At 33.7% G+C, this 22,756-nt stretch overlaps 1 protein-coding gene and 1 long non-coding RNA gene across 6 annotated transcripts in view; one reads left to right on the top strand and one right to left on the bottom strand.

The window, feature by feature from the left end:
• The window catches only part of LOC127834962 (uncharacterized), a 79,021-nt gene extending 69,061 nt beyond the window's left edge, over nt 1–9,960 (top strand). For 4 of the 5 annotated variants that reach the window (XM_052361117.1, XM_052361118.1, XM_052361120.1 and 1 more), the window contains 6 exons: nt 168–319; nt 1,141–1,239; nt 1,716–1,816; nt 3,088–3,662; nt 5,066–5,095; nt 8,250–9,960. In XM_052361117.1, coding sequence (XP_052217077.1) covers nt 168–319; nt 1,141–1,239; nt 1,716–1,816; nt 3,088–3,662; nt 5,066–5,095; nt 8,250–8,315 — 1,023 coding nt within the window. In that variant the 3' untranslated portion in view covers nt 8,316–9,960. The remainder of the gene's footprint in view (nt 1–167; nt 320–1,140; nt 1,240–1,715; nt 1,817–3,087; nt 3,663–5,065; nt 5,096–8,249) is intronic. The other variant, XM_052361121.1, reaches the window with a different exon arrangement.
• Nucleotides 9,961–11,037: 1,077 nt separating this feature from the next.
• On the bottom strand, nt 11,038–15,064 carry LOC127834994 (uncharacterized). Its single transcript, XR_008028299.1, has 3 exons — nt 13,801–15,064; nt 11,671–11,721; nt 11,038–11,250 (listed from the first exon to the last, which is right to left on the bottom strand). It is a non-coding gene; the product is annotated as an uncharacterized LOC127834994 (long non-coding RNA).
• Nucleotides 15,065–22,756: the final 7,692 nt, after the last annotated feature.

Raw genomic sequence — 22,756 nt, 5'->3', positions numbered from 1 at the left:
AACAAGAACCAACACATAAGTACTGAAAATGAACGAAACGCCGAGTAAAACAAATCCCATAGTGCAATCGTATTCTTTTAAAATTAACAAATTTTATTAACTACAATAGATGAGGTTTAGGATTAACGGGTTAGGTTCTAATCACAAAACAAACATACTCGTTAAAGGTCAACTTCGTCGAGAAGAACGTCCTGTTCCACGGGTGGCCCGTGAAACAACAGAAGCTCCTCACGGTTGCCTTGAAAAAAGAGACGGCCAAATTTGGGTCGTACATCATACGACAAGGAGCACCCACGGAACATATGTTCTTTCTGCTAAGGTATGCGCTCAGCCATGGTTACCCTCTACCACTCGTATATGCACTTTGGCGCGTATGTAGCCTCCTGATAAAATCAAACTGTGAAAAGGGGGTTAAATGCATTTGCGTAAAGTGTCGTCCCAGATAAGCCTGTGTAGTCCGAACAGGCTAATCAGGAACGGCACTTTCCGCTGTTATGATATTTTTCGTTAAAAGAAAGTATTTTCTTAGCAAAAATCCAGTTCAGGCGGAAAGTGTCGTCCCAGATTAGCATGTGTGGACTGCACTGGCTAATCTGGGACGACACTTTAGGCACATTCATTAAACCCCTTTTCACAAAGCACTGTCCAATTAAATGTAAGACCGTTCTTACTAGATTTTTAAAGACTTCATATCCAACCGTAAGACACTGATGATCAGCAAACAGCATACATATTTAACTAGCAGACTTTTTCTGGTTTTATGGTGTTTGCATGTAGCTATTTTCACTTGTATTTTGAGCGGGATAGTGTTACAGTGTGTTTATTCAACCGAACAACGAAGTATATGTTTATTGAAAGGTGAATTATATTAATTATAAGGACAGATTTTAGTCTTCTTTAAGAACGTCATTAAATGTAGAAACAAACAGTAATAGTTACCAGTAGCTATTTAAATAAATATTATCGGATTTAAATATAAAACGTTATATTCGCAGCAAAAAAACCCTCTTTTTAACTCCATTTAACTGTGGGTCGTTATTTTACAGTTACAGTAACCCGTTATTTCGCACGTTCAAGTTAAAATAATGAATAAAAAAACTCCACAAACAACCACGTGCTAATTTTGCTTTAACCCTCCAGTGGCGAGATAGAGATCACGTGCGATCAAAGTCTGTTCCGGAGTCAGTACGAGGACATCTGGCGGGAGATGGAGGCGCTACTGCCGGGATTATTACCAAGGTAGCCGCATCTCGTGGTATTATATTATCATTTACTTCAGATTTATGTTTACTGGTGTCGAGAATATTTCCAACGTCCGCGCAGAGATTCGAATATTTTGAGCATATCTCTTATTAAAGTCATGCCGTCGTAACAAACTGCATAGTGTTGATCGGTTTAAAGTGTACCATCTCTTATATATATAAATACTATGGGTTTTATATATACCTGCAAAGGCTTATCTGGGATGACTTTTTACGCACTTAAAGTAAGTCCGTGTTCCCAGAACGAGGTGTTGTGGTACACTTTCAGGTCTAATAGTATTTGTCGTATAAAGAAAGTATTATTTTAGTTAAAATCCAGTTAAGGCGGAAAGCGTCGTCCCTGATAAGCCTTTTGGGACTGAACAGGCTTATCTGGGACGATACTTTACACACATGCATTAAGCCCAGTTTTCCCAGACCCATATAAACACATCAATGGGGTCTATGTTGCAGAAGTAGCGGTCACTGCGAGTCTCCCCACGAGATGATGCGACGTAAAAAGTCCCAGCACAAGATCATACAGATGTGCCTGCTTGGGGGTAACGAGATAGTGGGTAGGGACACGTTGTTATATGCATCTTATGACATGTCTTAGGTACACGATTTTACTATTTTATGGCAAAACAGAGATAGTTAGATCTCTTTTTATTGGTTCTATTGTGAACAATTTTTAAATATCGATTACAGCGAAAGCCTAAGGTTAATATTGACATGTTAGAGTCCGTTTTCTGGATAGAACCAGTAATAGGGGGGTGGGGGGGGGGGGGGGGGGGGTCATTGGAATATTCCTGAGAACGCCCTAGTAGGTGCATAGAACCGGGACATACGGGTCGAAAAACAGACATCATATCAATTGATCCAATGGCGACCTAATCTATATGTTAGATTCATGATTGTGATTGCATGACTAAAATGAGTCACGTTCTGAGAAAACTTGGAATAATGCATGTGCGTAAAGTTTCGTCCCAGATTAGCCTGTGCAGTCCGCACAGGCTAATCAGGGGCGACACTTTCCGCTTTAATGGTATTTTTCGTTTAAAAGAAGTCCCTTTTTACCGAAAATCTAGTTTAAGCGGAAAGTGTCGTCCCTGATTAGCCTGTGCGAACTGCACAGGCTAATCTGGGACGACGCTTTACGCACATGCATTATGCCCAGTTTTCTCAAAACGTGACTAAAATATATAATCTTATTTCTTGAAAACACAATTTATCTTTTTCATGGAAAACAATTGATGCTTCCGACAGATGTAAACATTTGCATCTGTTTATTTAACTCGATATACGCCAAACAAAGTATATTAACTGAAAGTGTTAAGGGTATCCAATATTTGTTACAGAATATATGTAGCCAAATGGTCATACATTAAAATAACATTAACTTTAGTTTATTGTAAACGTTGGCAGAAGATTAATATAATTTTAAGCGTTAGTGTTTGCATTTTTGCACATTCCCATTTCAAGTTGCGGGAAAATTATGAACTGAACGAACTTGTATATAACTGAACATTTACACCAAAAAGTGTTTTTTTTTAGAAAATTAAGCGTTACTCTTACATTTTTCATATGAGCCGTCTTCTTTGAAAAACTGGTCTTAATGCATGTGCGTGAAGTGCAATCCCTGATTATCCTGTGCAGTTCGCACAGGCTAATCATTGACGACACTCTTCGCTTGGACTGGAAAGTGTTGTCCATGATTAGCCTGTGCGAACTGCAAGGCTTATCTGGGATGACACTTTAAGCACATCCATTAAGCCCAGTTTACCCAAAACAAGGCTCATGTGATTATTAGTGCCATGTAACTAGTGTGCAATGACGTCACTTCCAGGCGCTACATCCGTGGTTCTGGGACTACCCAACTCACTGGACAACGCCATGATCACTCGGGAGTCCGAGATCCTCGTGCTGTCTAAAAATAACTACGATCGTCTCTTTAACAAGAAGTTCGCGCAGAAAACCCTAGCCAACTTGCGGGAGCGTCTTACCATGCGGATATACCTCTACATTCACCGCTGCGACACGCTGCATCAGGCCATAGGAACGCCGTTCTTAAAATATCTGATATTTCTCTTACAAGACGATAATGCTGTGGAAGAGCTACGGCGGACGAAACGACGGGAACTGGAAGAAAAACGCGGCCTAAGGACGCAGACGTACGAGGAAACGGAGAAATATGACTCTAAGGAAGCGCTTCAAATGGCTAACATGCTAAAATTGTTGAACATTAACCCTAAAGATCGAGGTCAAGGTCGCCTCCCATCCGTGGAGAGCAGCCAGCGCGTGATTAACGAGATTGAGGAGGGTCTGCGCAGCTGGGTGGAGCGCTCCCGCGGAGACTCCTCTAACCTGGAGACGCGCTTTGAGGTGCAGCCGAGACCACGTCTCATGACCTTTCACGGACCGGTACGTGTGCACGTTCGTTTTTTGTTTGTGTTTGACATTATCAAGTATGGCTCGGTTGGTGATAGTCGGCTCAGCTAATACTTAACAGTACGCCGGGCACTCTTAATTATACTACAAAGTACCCAAGGTACGGTAAATATACTATGAAGTACCCCGGAGTTTTGCCGGGTGCATTTAAGCGTATTTTCTACATTCTAGTTTACTCAAGAGAACACTTGGTACTTTAAAGTAGTACCCGAGTCGAAAACGACCAATAGAGATGAATTATTGTATCAAATGTAGCCGTTTGTGAAAAATGTATTGTCATGCAGTATTCGTTGTTTGAAAGTATGTTCCGTCTCAAGTGTACATTAAATAACCCTTCGTATGTCATGGATAGTGAAGATCTTTTCATTTAAAGTCTGCATAACGGCTTAATGTGCTATACATGAATGATAACTCATATGGATTGATCGCTTCTCTGGCAGAGTTGTCGTAACTGGAAACCACAGCCATAATATAGTTACGTAATTTTTTAAGATTGATACAAATTCATTTCAGGGATTCACGCGCTTTATCTATTAATTTTATTTTCACATGTAATGTTTCAATGGGACTATTTTAATATCAAAACTCAGTATTTTCGTTCCCATTGTTTTTTATTTACTTTCGTATTGCCTCGCTGGATTAATACAATGGAGCCGCGATCTGTGAAAACCGGGCTTAATGCATTTGCGTCGGCACAGGCTAATCGGGGAGAACATTTTCCGTCTAGACTGGATTTTCGTTTAGAATAGACTTATTTTTAACGAAAACTTCCACAAAAGCGGAAAGTATCTCCCAGATTAGCCTGTTTGGGCTGCACGTGTTAATCTGGGACGACACTTAAGCCAGATGCGTAAAGCCAGGTTTTCCTTGAGCTCGGCTCCATTATTTGCAAATCGTGTTTGGTAATCCGGCGATTTTCAGTTTCAAATTGAAGAAGAGAATGAACGATGCCTCCATATCACAGGATTTATTGTTAATAAAATCCTGTGTTTTATGACTTCCGGTGGTTTATAGAGAAATATCAGTTAATTAAAACTGATTCACTCCCCCCCCGTCTGATAAACTGTTTAATGACGTCGTTTTTATGACGTAACGACGTCATTTTTTTCAGAAAAAATACAAACTCAATCATTTCTAAGCATAAAATAAAACGAATACTTGTTGGATTTGTTGGAATATCGATTTTTTATTCACGAGTGATCATATAAAAAATTTATTTTCGATCGTGGCTGCGTCACTCGTGTTAATATTATTTCTTTGATCACTCTTGAATTAAAATCGATATTCAACAAAATCCAACAAGTATCCTCTATATCATGTATGTTAAAGCTGTACATTTCCTTATAATGTGTATCTCGTTTCAAAATTGGCTGCAGGGTCAATTGAAAACGACTTCAGTCAGTCAGGTACAAATGAACCGCGTTCTGAGAAAACTGCGCTTAACGAGTGAGCGTAAAGTGTCGTCCCAGATAAGCCTGTACAGTCCGCACAGGCTAATCAGGGACAATACTTTCTGCTTAGACTGGATTGTAGTTTGATGGAGACCTCCTTTAAACGAATAAATGAATAAAAGCGTCAAGTTTCGTCCATGATCAGCCTGTGCTGACTGCACAGGCTTATCTGGGATGACACTTTGCGCACATGCATTAAACCCAGTTTTCCAAAAACGCGGATCATAAAGCTTAAAGATACGATCACAAAACACGATATAACAGCTGCTATATCAAGTTGTGGTGCAATTATGTAATGCCTATGTGCTGCGTGCTGTTGACATAGAAGTTATCAATTATATATGTGTGTCGCGTTCTGAGAAAACTGGGCATAATGCATGTGCGTAAAGTGTCGTCCCAGATTAGCCTGTGCAGTTCGCACAGGCTAATCAGGGACGACACTTTTCGCCTGAATTGGATTTTTGCTAAAAAGAGACTTCATTTAAACGAAAAATGTCATAAAACCGGAAATTGTCGTCCATGAGAGGCCTGTGTGGACTGCACAGGCTAATCTGGGACGGCACTTTACGCATGTGCATTATGCCCAGTTCTCTCAAAACACGACTCATTTATATGTGTGTGTCGATTAACATGTAGCTGCGAGCTTTGACTTCGCTTAAGAGCTTTATTAACACGCCGATTGATTTGTTATTGTTGATAAGTGTTCAACTAAAACTTATTTTCATGAAATTTCCATTTTATTCGGGGCTAAGATTAGGTTACAAGGAAACGAATCGCTGAACTGCATGTGTTTTATTTGAAACTCTTTATTGAGGAATGCATTCTGAAGGCATAAACTACATTTCGTTTTATACGGCCGTTTAAAAACAGGTAGTCTTATAGGAAATCGTGCAGAAGGTGGAGGGGTGAGAGGCGCCGAGGAAAATGTTGTTCAGTCTTAATTTGAAAAAGTTTGAATTGGAAACAATGAAAGTTGGTGATGATGTTTTGGTCATGATATATGAGTCAAATGTGTGAAAATGTTAGAAAACGTGTCAAGTTCTTTGTCTCAATTTTGACAGAGTTATTTACCATCAGTTATTTTGAATATATGTTTAAATATTCGTATTTTGTTAAAGCTCGGTAGATCTCGGACCAATTTGGTGCTGTTATGAGGAACGTAGACTACTAGACGGTATTGAAGATTCCCCCACACGAGTCCCTGTCCCGAAACCCCACCCTTAGTGTGATGAAATGCCTTAACTGTTATGAATAACGGACATCGTCTGAACATGTTTTGTTGTTAAGGCATTCCAGAAAAATTAAATTATGAATAAAATGCTCTTTACAGATTAACACAAACCCTATTTATTGAACAACGGTTTTACAACGCATAAAATACGATTTACTAGTCATATGCGTGTAGTATTGCCGTCTTATGCATAAGTCAATAACAATAACCTCACATTTATGAGTGCTTGCTTACGATCTAACATAACCACGAGCCCTAATACAACTGTGTGTTAGTAACTTTTGTCCCAGTCCATCCAAAGCAATCAATGAATCTTAAAGGCCATCAGTTTGAATGCCACTATAAATTTGAAACGCGCTCTGTGAAAACCGGGCTTAATGCATGTGCGTAAAGTGTCGTCCCAGATTAGCTTGTGAAGACCGCCCAGGCTAATCAGGTACTACACTTTCAGCCTAAACCTGGGTTTTAAGAGGAGACTTCTTTGAACTATCGTTCAATAAAAGCGGAAAGTGTCTTCCTTGATTAGCAAGTGCGGACTGCACAGGCTTATTTGGGGCTACACTGGACTCAAATGCAAGAAATCCCGTTTTACCAGATCGAGGCTGACATATTTACTGACTTTAATGAATGGCATCATAATTTTAAGATTCATTTCTACAAAATAAGTCTACATGGCAATAGTGTCATTAGAACGAATGATCATGTTAAGATGCATTGACTATGTGTTGCGGACTGCAGATTTCAAATTTCTTCTCTTATACTAGATGTTATAGCTATACCCACTTCACCCAAGAACATACACCACAGATGTACCTCATATCTCAGCATTACAGCGATACCTTCTAAAATATAACTACACAAATCAAGGAGATTTACATCTAAATTAGTTATTACCTAAAATACGGTAATACATATATAAAATATTCAATTACATATGCATTATATCCAATATACTCTTGGAACGGACATCGCATTTGCATTAACGATTAGACAATCGCAATCATAAACATAATAACTATACCATCAGGACAAAAACAACAACACAACAACACAAACAACAACAAACGAAAAAAATGCATTTTTATAACGGTATAAATACAACTGTGTAGCTTTAGTGTTAAATAATGTTGAAGTTATTGTTGGTAACTATTTGCTGTAATACTCGTATGCATGTACTTGAATACGATAACTCTTTTAGGTTCCTTAATTCACCTTTCCAAGAAACATAGTTTTAAGTTTGTTTGTCTAAGGATATTTATGATTATCTATAATTGAGCCGAGCTCTGGGAAAACGGGTCTTAATGCACGTGAGAAGCGATAAGTCCCCACAGGCAAACTAGATCACTATCTTATCGACTAATTCGTTTAAAGCAAGGCTCTTCTAAAAAAAAATCCGGCCTAAGCGATAACTGTCGTCCCTGATAAGTCTGCGCTGACAGCACAGGCTAATTTGGGACGATGCTTTAAACGAAAAACCATTTAACTCGGTTTTCTTAGGGCGCTGCTCTTGTAATTTGGATTTAACAATCGTGTTCTTTTAAATATTGTTTGTACAGTTGAAATAAAAACGTAAACAATATCATAATTCGACTACAGTAACTAAGTCTTTTGATTGAAAAATTGTAACTGGTCCAATATGGACAGTTGATTATTACAATCAGTTAATTGAATGTCATACTTATTAACCGTATATTACCATTCCACAAAATAAGCCTTAATACGCTGCGCGTCAAAATAGATTCTTAATATAATGTCATGCAGTTAGCTTTCCGTAAATGTTGAAATAAAAAGACAATGTGTGCTTTGTTTGTGTGTTTGGGAATTTTAAAACTTTGTGTGGCAAAATATTAATATATTATTGTGTTATTTTTATTTCAGGACTTTTTAAAGCCAGACCTCAAGAACGCGATGAGCATGCGCAGGTCAAGAACTCCCACTGATTGAAGAAATGTGAAGACTCATCAATTACTTTTATGAACTCTTACAACTTGTATTACTAGTGTATAACTACAGTGAACTTTTAACAAGCATTAATGATGATCATGATCATTTGACTCCAGATATTTCAGACTTGGACATGTTGCATGTTCACGTGAAAAAAACTAAAACAGGTTGTCTCGAGCTGTATAATTCAGTCGCGTTCTGAGAAAACTGGGCATAATGCATGTGCGTAAAGTGTCGACACTTTCCGCATTAATTAGATTTTTGATAAGAAGAGCCTTCATTTAAACGAAAAATGTCATATAAGCAGAAAGTTTCGTCCCTAATTAGGCTATGCGGACTGCACAGGCTAATCTGGGATGACACTTTACGCACATGCATTAGGCCCAGTTTTCTCAGAACAAGGCTTAATTGAATGCAACACTACCGCAACTTTCATCCGTCCATTAGTTACGATTGTTGTTAGTTCATGGTTAAAGTTCCAGGGGCTACACATGAATGATTGATTCCATTAAATTTTACCAAATAACAGTTGACAATACCTTGACGATATGTAAATTTCTAAAGAAGTTCATGTTCATGTAGAAAAACAATTAAAGCTGACGACTATAAATATATATAATTTTATAAAATTTAACTGAAGTTGTTTCTGGCATTTTCACCTGCATTTTTATTATGGCATATGGTGTTTGTATTCCAGCGTTTTAGTGCGTATGTTTTGTTGTGTTAAATTATTTACAATTAATGTATAGATATTTTATATGTACGCTATATTTTATTTATCCATATTGTATTATTGGAAAAGCCACAACATAGAGCAAACACATTGGATGGTTTATTGACTGCTTAAAAATATTTCGTATATGGTTGAGTAATACGGTCCCAATATACTGTTGTTATCAAGACCGATAATTACTTCATTTTACAAGCTATGTATTATATACCGTTTTATAATTTGATAACTGTACATGTACATATTTTTTCACATTAACGTCGACTTCCCAAATGAACAAATATCGCGAATGGTATCATTTGTTTTCTATGTAAACGCTTATTCCGTGTTTTGGTTTAAAGGGGCCTTTTCACAGAATTTGGCATTTTTTAACTTATTCATTAAATGCTTTTTATCGATAAATGTAAACATTGGATCGTAAAAGCTCCAGTAAAAAATCAAGAATAAAATTAAAAAAAGGAAAAGAACATTGCCCGGACCAGGTTTCGAACCAGTGACCCCTGGAGTCCTGCCAGAGTCCTGAAGTAAAAACGCTTTAGCCAACTGAGCTATTCCGCTGATTACACATATGAGGCGTATTTTATACCTTATATAAGCTATCTTCGTAGTTTCACAAAATTTAACGACAAAAACAGAACTCTCCAAATTATTCAATCGTTTCGCGTTGCAACGCTTTATAATTTTTAGGTTTTAAAATCGTCAAAAGATGCATATAATGGCTATATTAGACCATGGTAAATGTTCAGTATAACTGTTTCCTCACAAATATCATAACTAAAACGAAAATTTGCGAATCTGAAACAACTTTTTTCAATTTTGTCAATTTACCAAAGCGTGAAAAGATCCCTTTAACGTGTAATGCAACTGACGAAATAAACATGCTCACAAAAATAAAAATAAAATAGAACACATCAATAGTGTTCAGCATCGTTTTACTTTCTATTTTAGATGATAATGCAACAATGCAATACTTCTTATCTCAGCTGAAGATTATGTCGCATATGATAGAGATTCGTCTTCTAGTCAATCTATAGATTGTCACAGTACTGTCGAATGACACACGACATCACACACCGTAGCGTGTCACAAGTTGTGATAATCATGAAATAAAAGCTGTTAGTGAAAATAGAGCAATTATTTTACGAAAATATGATAATTTGCATATACTAGAGTTGTCGCATAAGTTCGGGGACGTTTCTATTATAATGAGTAAATTTGAATGATAACAAATTCCTATTTACACAGAACAGTCATTCATTTATTGCCGAACAATTGGTAATCAGTTTATAGTGATACGTTGCATATGTGATATTTTACGAATCCAACAAATAACATGGCACTTCGAACGCCTCGAATACAATCTCGTATCATAGTCATAATTCATTAATTGCATGCAATTTTAAATGCTGACCAAGAAAAAGTTAAGGAGTACATTGACGGACAGATTTATGTGTACAGGCAGACGGACAGACATATAATCAGCGTTAGACATCATCTTCGTTACTTATATGTGGACGTTGAATAATATGATATATTGGCATACTTATACTTTTGTTTTAATTTAAAGCAGACTCCCTCTTCGTTGTGGAGGTAAAATAATATGATGTACGGACATCCGTAAATGTGTGTTTGCAAGTGCAGCGGATAACACGACCTACCATACAATGCCCAGAACATGTATTGCTGTATATAAATTCTCAGATATGTTTTTGTCTGTAGTACTTCTTAAAGCCACACCACAAATTATTTAAAGTACTTACAGAACGCCATAAATCAATACTAGTGAACGAACAACGGCCAAGTTGTGAATGGATTTTCTAGATTACAACACGTTTCGTGGAATGCATACAGTCGGCTATGTATTCGATTCGCACTAAACGCTTTCTAACATAAACATATTTGATCACGTGATCTGAACCTACCATATGAGTCTCCTTTTGAAATAAACGGGACTTACTCATAGTTATGAGTAAATTTATTATTCTTTATTCTCAAAATACTATTAAAATCTCATCATCTTTATAACCCATATCATCATCATTATCATTATCAAACAAATAATAAACCAAAGACAAAATAGGAGTGAGTGCTTGTATTTGACAGGACTTTCGAATAAAACAAAGAGAGAATACAAATAATATAAAACAAAAAATGAATACCTAAATATTCTCCACCACGTTATATACCTCTCGAACTGTGTTTTAACTGAAAAGATACAAGTATAAACATTTGTAAAAGCAATAAAACTAATTCCATCAAAATAGGCACACTATGGCCTTCAACAACGGTCAACTGACCACACAAGCCAACTGGCTTATCAACATCAGGCACACTCTGGCCTTCACAAACGGTCAAATGACCACACAAGCCAAACGGCTAATCAACATCAGGCACACTCTGGCCTTCACAAACGGTCAAATGACCACACAAGCCAAACGGTTAATCAACATCAGGCACACTCTGGCCTTCACAAACGGTCAAATGACCAATCGAATAATGCACAAGAGAATTAAACAGATATAATAAAACAATATTTACAAAATTAATGAAAAACATTTAAACGGAAATAAAAAATATCATAATCATAATCCTTATAATAATAATAACATACTACATAAACCATACCTTTATGTTCTCCAATACTTAATATACCATTCGTACTGTCCAGTTACTGCACTGCAAAAAATAAACTTGCAAAGATTGTTAATTCCATGTGAACATGCTTTTTAAGAAAATAAGTTCAACTAACAAAAGCCAACCGGCTTTCACACATCAGACTAACTTGCTTTAAAAACGGTCAACTGACCATACAAGCCAACTGGCTTACCAAATCAGGCCAAATGGCCGTAAACAAATTGGTCCAATGACCACCCACACACAACACAAACACAGAACTTAATAATACTCAAAAGCATTTCTAAACCATTTATATAATAATATATTATAGTGTCTTTAAATGTGCTACGAACAACACATCATACATTTCAAATCACACATACATTAATAATGACTTTTCACAAATCTAAATTTAGCGACACCGATAATCTGTCTTTCAAAGAACCTTTAACATATCCGTCCTTAGTGGAAACACTTTTTCATCTACCATGTCTTTGCCAAAGTCTATCCACAGTCTTATTATTGGCACTCATAGATGCTCCACCAGCACGAAAAGAATGAAGTCCATATTTAGAAGAAACATAACCCAATAGACTTAACTTCTTCTAAAAACTATCATTTATACTAGAATAACTTATATGCTTATTATTAGAAATCAATTTGAAACAGTGTTTAACATTTTACAAATAAACTGGTCTAAACACATAATCAGTAGATGAACATGCAATATCTGCAACACACAAATACTTTTCAAACAATTTCACAGGACATGTGTCTGTATTAGTTTTTGCAATCAGAACAGTATTACCCTCTCTTAAAATGTCCGTTTTTGACTTTTCAACTTTAATATCACAATGCGTATCTAAAAATACAACATCTGATCTTTTAACAGACAAAATTTTACTTATCCTAAAAAACCAGCATAAAATAAGAAAAAGATTGTAACGCCTCTTAAATACCCAGAAGAACAATCGCTCTCAGAAACAAAAGTGTGATAAAATTTCGTTAATATATCTGATGTAATAGGCTCCTTTTTAACTACCGGCTTTGCAATTCTCCGAATGCACCCAAATAAAATACATCATAATAATCCTAGTAATAATAATAACATACTACATAAACCATACCTTTATGTTCTTCAATACTTAATATACTATTCGAACTGTCCAGTTACTGCATTGCAAACAACAATTTTGCAAATATTGTAAATTCTATGAGACTTTCGTTCCAAGAAAGTTCGGTAACCTGACAACACAAGCCAACAGGCTTTCACACACCATATAGACTGGCTTTAAAAACGGTCAACTGACCATACAAGCTAACTGGCTTTCAAAATCAGGCCAATTGGCCTTAAACAACTTAATCCAATGACCACAAGAGACATGCACAAATACCAAACACATTTTACTAATGTTCTCACAATCAATACGTATGTTCTGCTCTTAAAATTAAAACTACCGACTTGACATTTTTTTTAAGGTTCAATTCACCAACACAGACAAACTTTAAGCTACTGATCGAACCCTGGCTCAAATTTCCATGGCAATAGCATAAGCTCAATTGATATACTAGAACACCGTATTAATTTTGATTTACTAATTTGAAAACAACAAAATGCTTAACACACTCAAATACAAAGCTATAGGTACTTGGTCGGCTGCAAAACTCGTCAATTTTTGGAATTTTAACCCATCAAACAAATCTCAAAGAAAACCGGTATTGATGCAAAGTTGAATTTCTGTGACTCTAAAAGGAATACATGTACCATCTGAGAATAATCCCTGTTGCTGAACCGTTACTTGTTTTTGTTCAATTAAACGCAAAACCTAGAAACTCATTCATTTGTACGTGCTAAACCATAACCATACTCACTTTCTCTTCTAAATAATATGTATAGACCAACATCATTCGGTATTTATCAAACCTAAAATAATTTCATTCACTAAAAATTCGTTAATGTAGAATTATCCATTCACAAAATACTGTCAACTATTCCTCCTCCTTATCAATAACGTTAGCATCATCATCAACATTTATAACATCATCATCAATAAAATCATCATTATTAATCTTAACAAATTATTTTCTAACACATAATTACACAATAAAAAAAAACAAAAAAAACCCAACAAATTATACCTTTCGAGCTGCCCTCTTACTATAATGTTACACTATTCATTATTTATTCTTCGAACTGTCCAGCTTCTGAAAAAATAAACTTCGCAAACATGTGTAAATGCAATTTCAACATGTGTTTTGAGACATTTTTGTGAACTGACACGCAAGCAAACTGGCTTATACGCATCTGAAAAAAATCTGCTTTCAACAAACTGTCAACGGACAACCCGAGCCAACCGGTTAATTTACATAAGCCAATCTGGCCCTTAATAACATACATTTAATGCTCTCCAATATATATAATATCCTTCGAACAGTACAATCTTAACATTAAATAAAAACAAAAATGTAAATGTAAACGCACGTTTTAAAAAATTTGATTAACAAACTACACGCGCTAACTGGGTTTATCCACATCTGGTCAACTGGCTTTCACCAAAACGATAAGCAAATTACACATGTTAACTGGCATTCAAAAAACGGCCAAACACCATAAAAGCAAAATGTCTTTACACATCAAGCCAACAGGCCACCAAACAAGAACAAAAACTATCACGAAAACAAAATGACTTATATTGCAAATAAATCCGGTCTACTTTTGTTATCATTACAGTACCTAATCTTTAAAAATGCATTTAACTATGACGAAACTAAATTTAACAAAACCGATAAATGCCTTTCATCTACGTTTAAAACAACAGTCTTATTGTCAACGCTCTTTTCAAACCAAATTTATACCACAGTTTATCCAAAATATCGTAAATTAATTAGCACATATGCATGCACCATTATTGACACCAACCTTGCAGGGAAAACTTAACGTCTTAAATTATTATGAAAAATATAATAACTCAAAATGTTTTAATTCAATTTTTTTTTAATTGTATACAACAATAACATATAAACTGTTTATTCAATATCCAGCGAACGAGATGTAATATATGCAAAACACAAACATGTTTCGAAAAAAGTTTACAAGACAAGTCTCTATAGCTGTTTCATAGATGAATAGAATATATATTTCCGTAATGTATCGATTTTTGATGTTTCATTCTTAATTCACAATTGGAATACCTGAATAGTTTAAAGATATGTTCGCATAATTTTTTATCCGCTCATTATCATACCACGTCATATATCGCACACAACCATCTAGCTGAATTATAAGGAAAACGGCATTTAATTGTTATTAATCGTTTGTTGAATTATACGCTTGGAACTAATACACAAACTTGTAAAACATGTATTACCATATAAGGTGTTATATCTTATAAACAATAAAAATAAAGCAAGGTAAAACATGAGGAAGAGTGATCTAACTCTGCTATCAAAACAACCTGGAGTGACACACTATGTGGCCTTACCTATATATAATCCTTCCAGACCATTACATTTGCGACCTCTTTTTGAACTTAAATAGTTTCATTTTTACCCAATAATCAAATCAATTGATGTATCTGAATAATTGGAACTAAACAAAAACAACAGCACAAATAAAGATATGGAGCATGTTATTGAATATACTTATCATAAAAGTTAACAAGGAACACAACCTGTGTTAATTTCAATCGGAATGTTGTTGCCAGTGTTATTACAATAAACAGAACCAACAAGTCTGACCTTTGTTCGAAGTTCCAGCTCACCATTCCGCTTCTAGCAGAGAATCAGTCCTCTCATCGAAAATCTCCTTCCGAATACTATGTATTTCGCAAATGAACGCCTAAACTACTTTATCACCATTTCGTTTTCTTGCTCCATAACTTTGCCTGTCAAAAACAACCCTCGAATGGCGTCTCACTAGATGTGCAAATAATATATACCCCAAAACGAAAAACTCTTTCGCTCTAAAACATGCACACAAAACCCGTGCATTATACGCGCTAAACCTTTACCATAATCTCTCTTCTAAATAACACGTATTAAACCATACTATACCGTATTTATCAAACCGAGAATAATTTCATTTAATGCATGTTGTTAAAGTGTCGTCCAAGATTAACATGTGCAAAACGCGCAAGATAATCAGGGAGGACATTTTTCGCATAGACTGAATTTTTGTTTAGATGAGACATCCTTTAAAGGGACCGTCATCCGCGATTGACGTACAAAGAAAAGTACTAAAATACCGTATTTTTTTTACAATTATTAGTTTATATTGATTAAAATATCACGACTGGTATATTACATTACTTGAAAAAAGTTGTTAAGTTTTCATATTTTCAGTATATTCGGTAATAAATTTTACTGGGTACAGGTACCATGTAACTACCAGTTAACTATAAATAACGCAAGTAATTTGATCACCATCGTCACGTGGTAAACCCAGGAATGCTGATGAACAACCAAGTAAAATCAAATCTGATGAAAAAACGCAAGGCCATGAAGGAAGCGGGCAACCGTATCGCGGATGATGTGACAAAGCTGAACTCTGGGCTGATAAGCCGACTAACATTGCATCATAACATTGATAGTGCATGGTTTTTCAATGGATCTGTATACGGACAAACCACGAGACAAGAGCGTGTCAAGTTCGACATATATGACAATATAGACAATGTAATAGAAAACTTCAGATTTGGACAGAGGACGTAGATACAACACATCCAGTAGAAACTATGTAAGACCTTTTTTGAGGATTTTTGCCCTGCTAATTAAATGTGTTTTCTTCCCTGCACAGTTACATCATGTCCCAGTGTATTCTATGCTTTTTTAGCATTGTGATGTATCTACCTATAATAATCTATGTTTTTGTATTTTACCGTATTCGTTAATCTTGACGAATAATGTAATTACCGTATAGAGAATCGCTAATAAAAAAAACAACATTTAATCTACATTAGTGATGATGTAAACTCTCAGAATATATATATATATATGTATATGTATATGTATATATATAATATATATATATATATATATATATATATATATATATATATATATATATATAATATTATGTGTATAATATCTATTTATATATGTGTGTGTATTTATCTATATATATATATTGTATATGTATTTATTTTAGTCATCATATCTCGTATCTATCTCTTCTCTCTATATATCTCTCCTCCTCTCATTATATCTCTGTTCCTTTGTCTATCTCTCTTCTCTCCTCTATTATATGTTATGTGTGTTATACATATGTATATATGTGTATATATATATCTATATATATATTTAGTGTTTAGCGTGTTGTAAATGCTTTGGTTTAATCTTTAAAGAGTAAACTAATACTAATTGCGAGAAACTTGTATCTCCACAATCAAGATATTATTGGAATTTACTATAATATATAAAAAACCTTTAATACCACTCTTTTAGCTTTTAATAGTGAACTATATCAAATTTAGTACTGCTAAAGAGAGACAACTCTTTAAAAAGTGTATCCTTATCCTAGGTTTTAAGATGTAGTTATCTCCCCAACAGATATGCATAGCATTTACATACAAATGTACTACTGTTAAGAGTTCTTTAATTATGTACCGTAAATGTAACACTTAATACTGATTTAACTTTCAAAGTAAATTAACTCACTATAAGAGAAATTAGTGTTTTATTCAATAAATAAGTATATGAATGAATGAATATATATAAATGTATATATATATGTGTATATATGTATGTTTCTTTATAACTTTCAGAGTAAATTAACTCAATAGAAGAGAAATTAGTGTATTTTTCAATAAATAAATATATGAATGAATGAATATATATGTATATGTGTATATATATGTATGTATATATGTATATATAGATGTGTATCTATCATGTCTATGTATATGTCATGTGGTATGTATGTATGTATCTGTGTATCGGTATGTACATATATGTGTGTATATATCTGTCTATATCAGGTGTGGTGTATTGTGTATATGGTATGTATATATAGTATATGTGTATATATATATATATATATATCTATATATAATATATATATATATAGTTGTTATAAGTATTTTTGTTTTTGTTATGATAAAACATGTCATATAAGATTGTGCATAGCTAATAAATCCGGTAAGACATGTATTAGTTATAGGAAAATAAGCTCCACACGTTTTGTACTCTTTAGCATTGCAAGATAAATGTATAGTAGTCTAGATACTAATCTTGATTATGTCAGGGAAATAATATGTTTTTTATAACACCACCATTGTTATCTACCTACCAAACAACACTAGGCGAATTTGTCAATACAGTTGTGATTTTGTCTGATTGCTGTCTCAAGTCGTTAACGTGGTCAGATATATCCCAATATGTAGGTTGATTTGTTTGTATATTGGTATATAACATTGTAAATAATCGGTTTTTGAAAATGGTATAATGTAAAATTATCATACCAGAATAACATTATTTTTTTAGACCTCAATATTTATTCTAATATTATTACAGCTGCACACAGGAAAGATATATGCCAAAACTTTTCATAAGAACATAATTTCTTTTTAGCATACATTCTCCAACATCCACAATGTTATTATGTTATAGATATTTTGTTTTCCTTTTCATAAAAACATAATTTATACTAAATACTGTATGTCCTATTTGTTTTTGCAGCAGAGCAGGGTTTTTGTGTATATTTTTGGTGGTGCAGACATGTTTGTCTGTGTTCTTTGCTTTTTGTTCCTTGTTTTAAATTCCTGTTTACATGCTTTTATATCTTTCATAAGTGTATTGTTAAAATTTTGTCTGCTTTATATGCCACTGAAAATTTACCATATTCTATATTATGATCGAATACCGATACTATGTTTTTGTACCTACTGGACATGTTTTAAAATAGAAACTTACTGGACAAATCCACACAATAATATTTACACACCCTCCCTTTCTTTAAATGATTAAATTATGCACTATGAATGTAAAAGGGCTAATCAATAAAGACAAACGCATTAAAATCTTCAAATGGTTAGACGAAAAAAAAAAAAATATATGCCTACTACAAGAAAGTCACTTGACACATACTTTAACACAAACCTTAAAAGATGAATGGGACGGGGACATCTACCTCAGTGGACAATATACAAATAAACAAGGCATTGCCTTTCTGATAAAAAGTAACATAGGGATCACAGTTGATAATTTTAACGAAATAATAATTGGCAGACTAGCAAGTATAGATATCAAAATACATGAAACACAACTAACATTAATTAACGTTTACGGTCCTAACATAGATGATATCACATTTTACGAAACATTACAATCTTTTATAATTAATAACCAAGATAAAAATATTATAATCGGTGGTGATTTCAATACTGTCCTGAACCCATTATTAGATAAAAAGAATGGAAACCTTTATACTCATTCTAAAAATAGAAATATTTTAAATAACATAATTGAAAACTACAATATGATAGATATCTGGCGTACAGTATACCCAAACGAAAGCAAATTCACCTGGCACTCAAACACAAAACCAACAATATTTTGTAGACTTGACTATTTTTTAATATCTGAATCTCTTTGCAACATTATTGACACATGTAACATAAAACCAGGATTTATGACTGATCACTCTCTAGTTGAACTTAAACTGCATAATATACAACCTGAAAGAGGCCCAGGATACTTTAAAATTAACAACAGCATCTTATTGGATACACAATATCAAACACAAATAAAACAGGAAATATTAAATACAGTTCAAAATAATAAAGATGCAAACCCAAACACCTTATGGGAAGTAATTAAAGGAAATATACGTAACACAACAATTAGATACACATCATTTAAACAAAAAGAAACACACAAACTTGAAACTGAAACCATCAAAACCATTGAAACACTTGAAAAACAATTGCATCAAACAAACACAAATGATACCACCGACATTGAAAATGAAATAACATTAAAAAAACAAATATTAGATGGAATCTATCATACACGTCTCAATGGAATAATACTAAGAGCGCGTGCACAGCATGTTGAACACAATGAAAAAAATACAAAATACTTCGCAAACATTGAAAAACGTAGAAGTGAACAAAAAACTGTACACAAATTAGTAGTCAATGGCAAAGATATAACAAACATGACTCAAATACTAGAAGAACAACGTTTATTTTTCGAAACCCTCTATAAACGAAAAAATGTTGAAAATAACACCCTTTTTAAAAATACACATCACGCTTTAAACGAAGAGGAAAAACAACTGTGCGACGGATTGCTTAATGAATATGAATGTGGATTAGCCCTAAAAGATATGCAAAATAACAAAAGCCCAGGATCTGATGGCATCACAATCGAATTTTATAAAATATTCTGGAATGATATAAAAACACATCTAATTAATTCACTAAACTATTCATTTAACAACGAAAACTTAACTACGCTACAAAAACAAGGTATTATATCACTTATTCCAAAACCTGGAAAAAACTTAGAATCCTTATCAAACTGGCGCCCGATTAGTTTACTAAACAATGATTATAAAATTGCAACTAAAAGTATAGCAAACAGAATAAAAAAAATATTACCAGCAATCATTTCAAGATCTCAATCTGGTTTCATAAAAGGACGTTACATTGGTGAAAATGTTCGTCTTATCCAAGAATGCATAAACTATTTCAACAATTCAAATAATCCTGGTCTAATTTTCTTTGCAGACCTCGAAAAGGCATTCGATTCGCTTGATCATTCATTTATGTTCTCTTGCTTAGAAAATATGAACTTTGGTGAAAGTCTCATTCAATGGGTCAAACTATTTTATACCGATATTAACAGTTTAATCATTAACAATGGCTTCTTTTCAAACAGTTTTAACATCGAACGAGGGGTTCGACAAGGATGTCCACTCTCATCATCGCTATTTATTATCTGCATCGAGTATCTATCACATCACATCCAATCAAATAAACACATAAAAGGCATATCACTAGAACCTGACGAAGAAATCAAACAGTCCCTATTTGCTGACGATGCAACTTATTTTTTAAACGACACTTACGATTCTTTCCATAACCTAATAGAATCGCTAACCCTTTACGGAATGACATCGGGTCTGAAACTAAACAAAAGTAAATGTACTGTGCTACGAGTAGGTAAATTAAAACAAAATAATGTCCAATATAAAAAAGAAATGAAATTTAATTGGACATCCGATGAAGCCACAACGTTAGGAATTACTTTCACAAATAATGAAAAAGATACAGTTCTTAAAAACATACTACCTAAATTACAGAATTTTAAAAACTGCTTAAAATCATGGCATCACCGTAAACTTACACTTATCGGAAAAAACACAGTATTGAAAACGTTTGCACTTCCTAAATTAATTTATGTATTAACAGTCCTCCCAAATCCACCAAATGATATTATTAACGATATAAAATCAGCAATATTTAATTTCATATGGGACGGTAAGCCTGATAAAATAAAACGAACTCAGTTAATTCAATCTGTAGAAAATGGAGGTATCCAATTAACGAACATTGACTCATTCTTGAATGCAATCAAATGCAGCTGGGTTAAAAGATACCTAGATAATGCCAATACAAGTAAATGGAAATTATTCTATCAGAAAATTCTAAAAAAATATGGTGACTCCTTACTCTTTGAATGTAACATCAGCAATACTATCTTACATGAAATTGCAAACGAAAACATTTTTCTGTCTGATGTTCTATCAGCATGGAGTGATGTCACTCATAACCTAGAAACCCAAACAAGCAGCAAAACTATTCTATGGAACAATAAAGACATAACTTCAAACAATAAGACGTTTTTCTATAAAGATTGGTTTGAACGAAGCATTAAATATGTCGACCAATTATATGACTACAGAATTAAGGATTTCTACTCTTTTAATGATATATGCTACATATACGGAATACCTTCAAATAATTTTTTGAAGTACTACACATTAATCAAAAGCATACCCATACATATTAAATCTAAAATCAATACATATAATACACCATGTACTCAAACAACATTCGTAGAAAATATACTTGGAAGAAAAAACAAAACAAATAAAATATTTTACACACTACAAATTAAAAACCCTACAGAAAACTCAAAAACCCAAAATAAATGGCAAGTCCTTTTCGGAGTACATGAACTTAATTGGAAACACATATTTACCATGCCATATAAAGCAACTATTGAAAGCACTCTGAGAAATTTTCAATATAAATACATTCATAGAATTATAGCTACAAATAAATATCTCTTTAAATGCAAATTAACTAATTCAAATCTGTGTGACTTCTGCAGTGAAAACATCGAAACTATAGAACACCTGTTTTGGGAGTGCAAACACATCCAGCCTATTTGGAATCAATTAACATCTTTTCTTGAACAACAGCAACTAAACGTTAAACTATCTTTCTTAAATGTAAGTTTCGGAATTTACTCATTGAAATCAAAAGATTGTAATAATATTGTGAATTTTATTCTTATAATGATGAAATTGTTCATCTTTAACATGAAGTTCAAAAAACAAGTACCAAATTTTAATTGTTTTATCTATAGTCTCAAACTTAAAGTCCAGATTGAGAAAGAAATAGCCCTCAGTAATGACACATTACAAAACTTTGAACAAAAATGGAATCGGATTAAATTCTCATGATGTTTGTCCACTTATATACTTTTCACACTAATGTAAGTTTATCTTTCTAAAATATTTTTGTATGTTTTTTTTTTTTTTTCAATCTTATAAGATCATTTTGAATATACAACGAAACACACAAGTCCAGTATGCTTTCTTCCGACTTAATACAACTCATCATTTATCATAACAATTCTTCTATTATTTTTTTCTTTTCTCTTTAAAAAAAATACATATTAGCATATCTTGTATAACATGTCTGAACTTTATTGCTTTGTACAATCACTATGTTGTATATATTCATGTATACATTGTATGTATTATATTGAATAAAAAAAAAAAAAATTTAAAAAAAAAACAAAAAAAAACAAAAAAAAAAAACCCAGGAATGCAAATTGTGCATGCGTAGTGAATTGTATTTAT

The sequence above is a fragment of the Dreissena polymorpha genome, chromosome 6 (assembly GCF_020536995.1).
Source record: "Dreissena polymorpha isolate Duluth1 chromosome 6, UMN_Dpol_1.0, whole genome shotgun sequence".
NCBI lineage: Eukaryota > Metazoa > Mollusca > Bivalvia > Myida > Dreissenidae > Dreissena > Dreissena polymorpha.
Note: the sequence above shows the minus strand (reverse complement) of the source record. Positions and strands in the feature narration are given on the sequence as shown.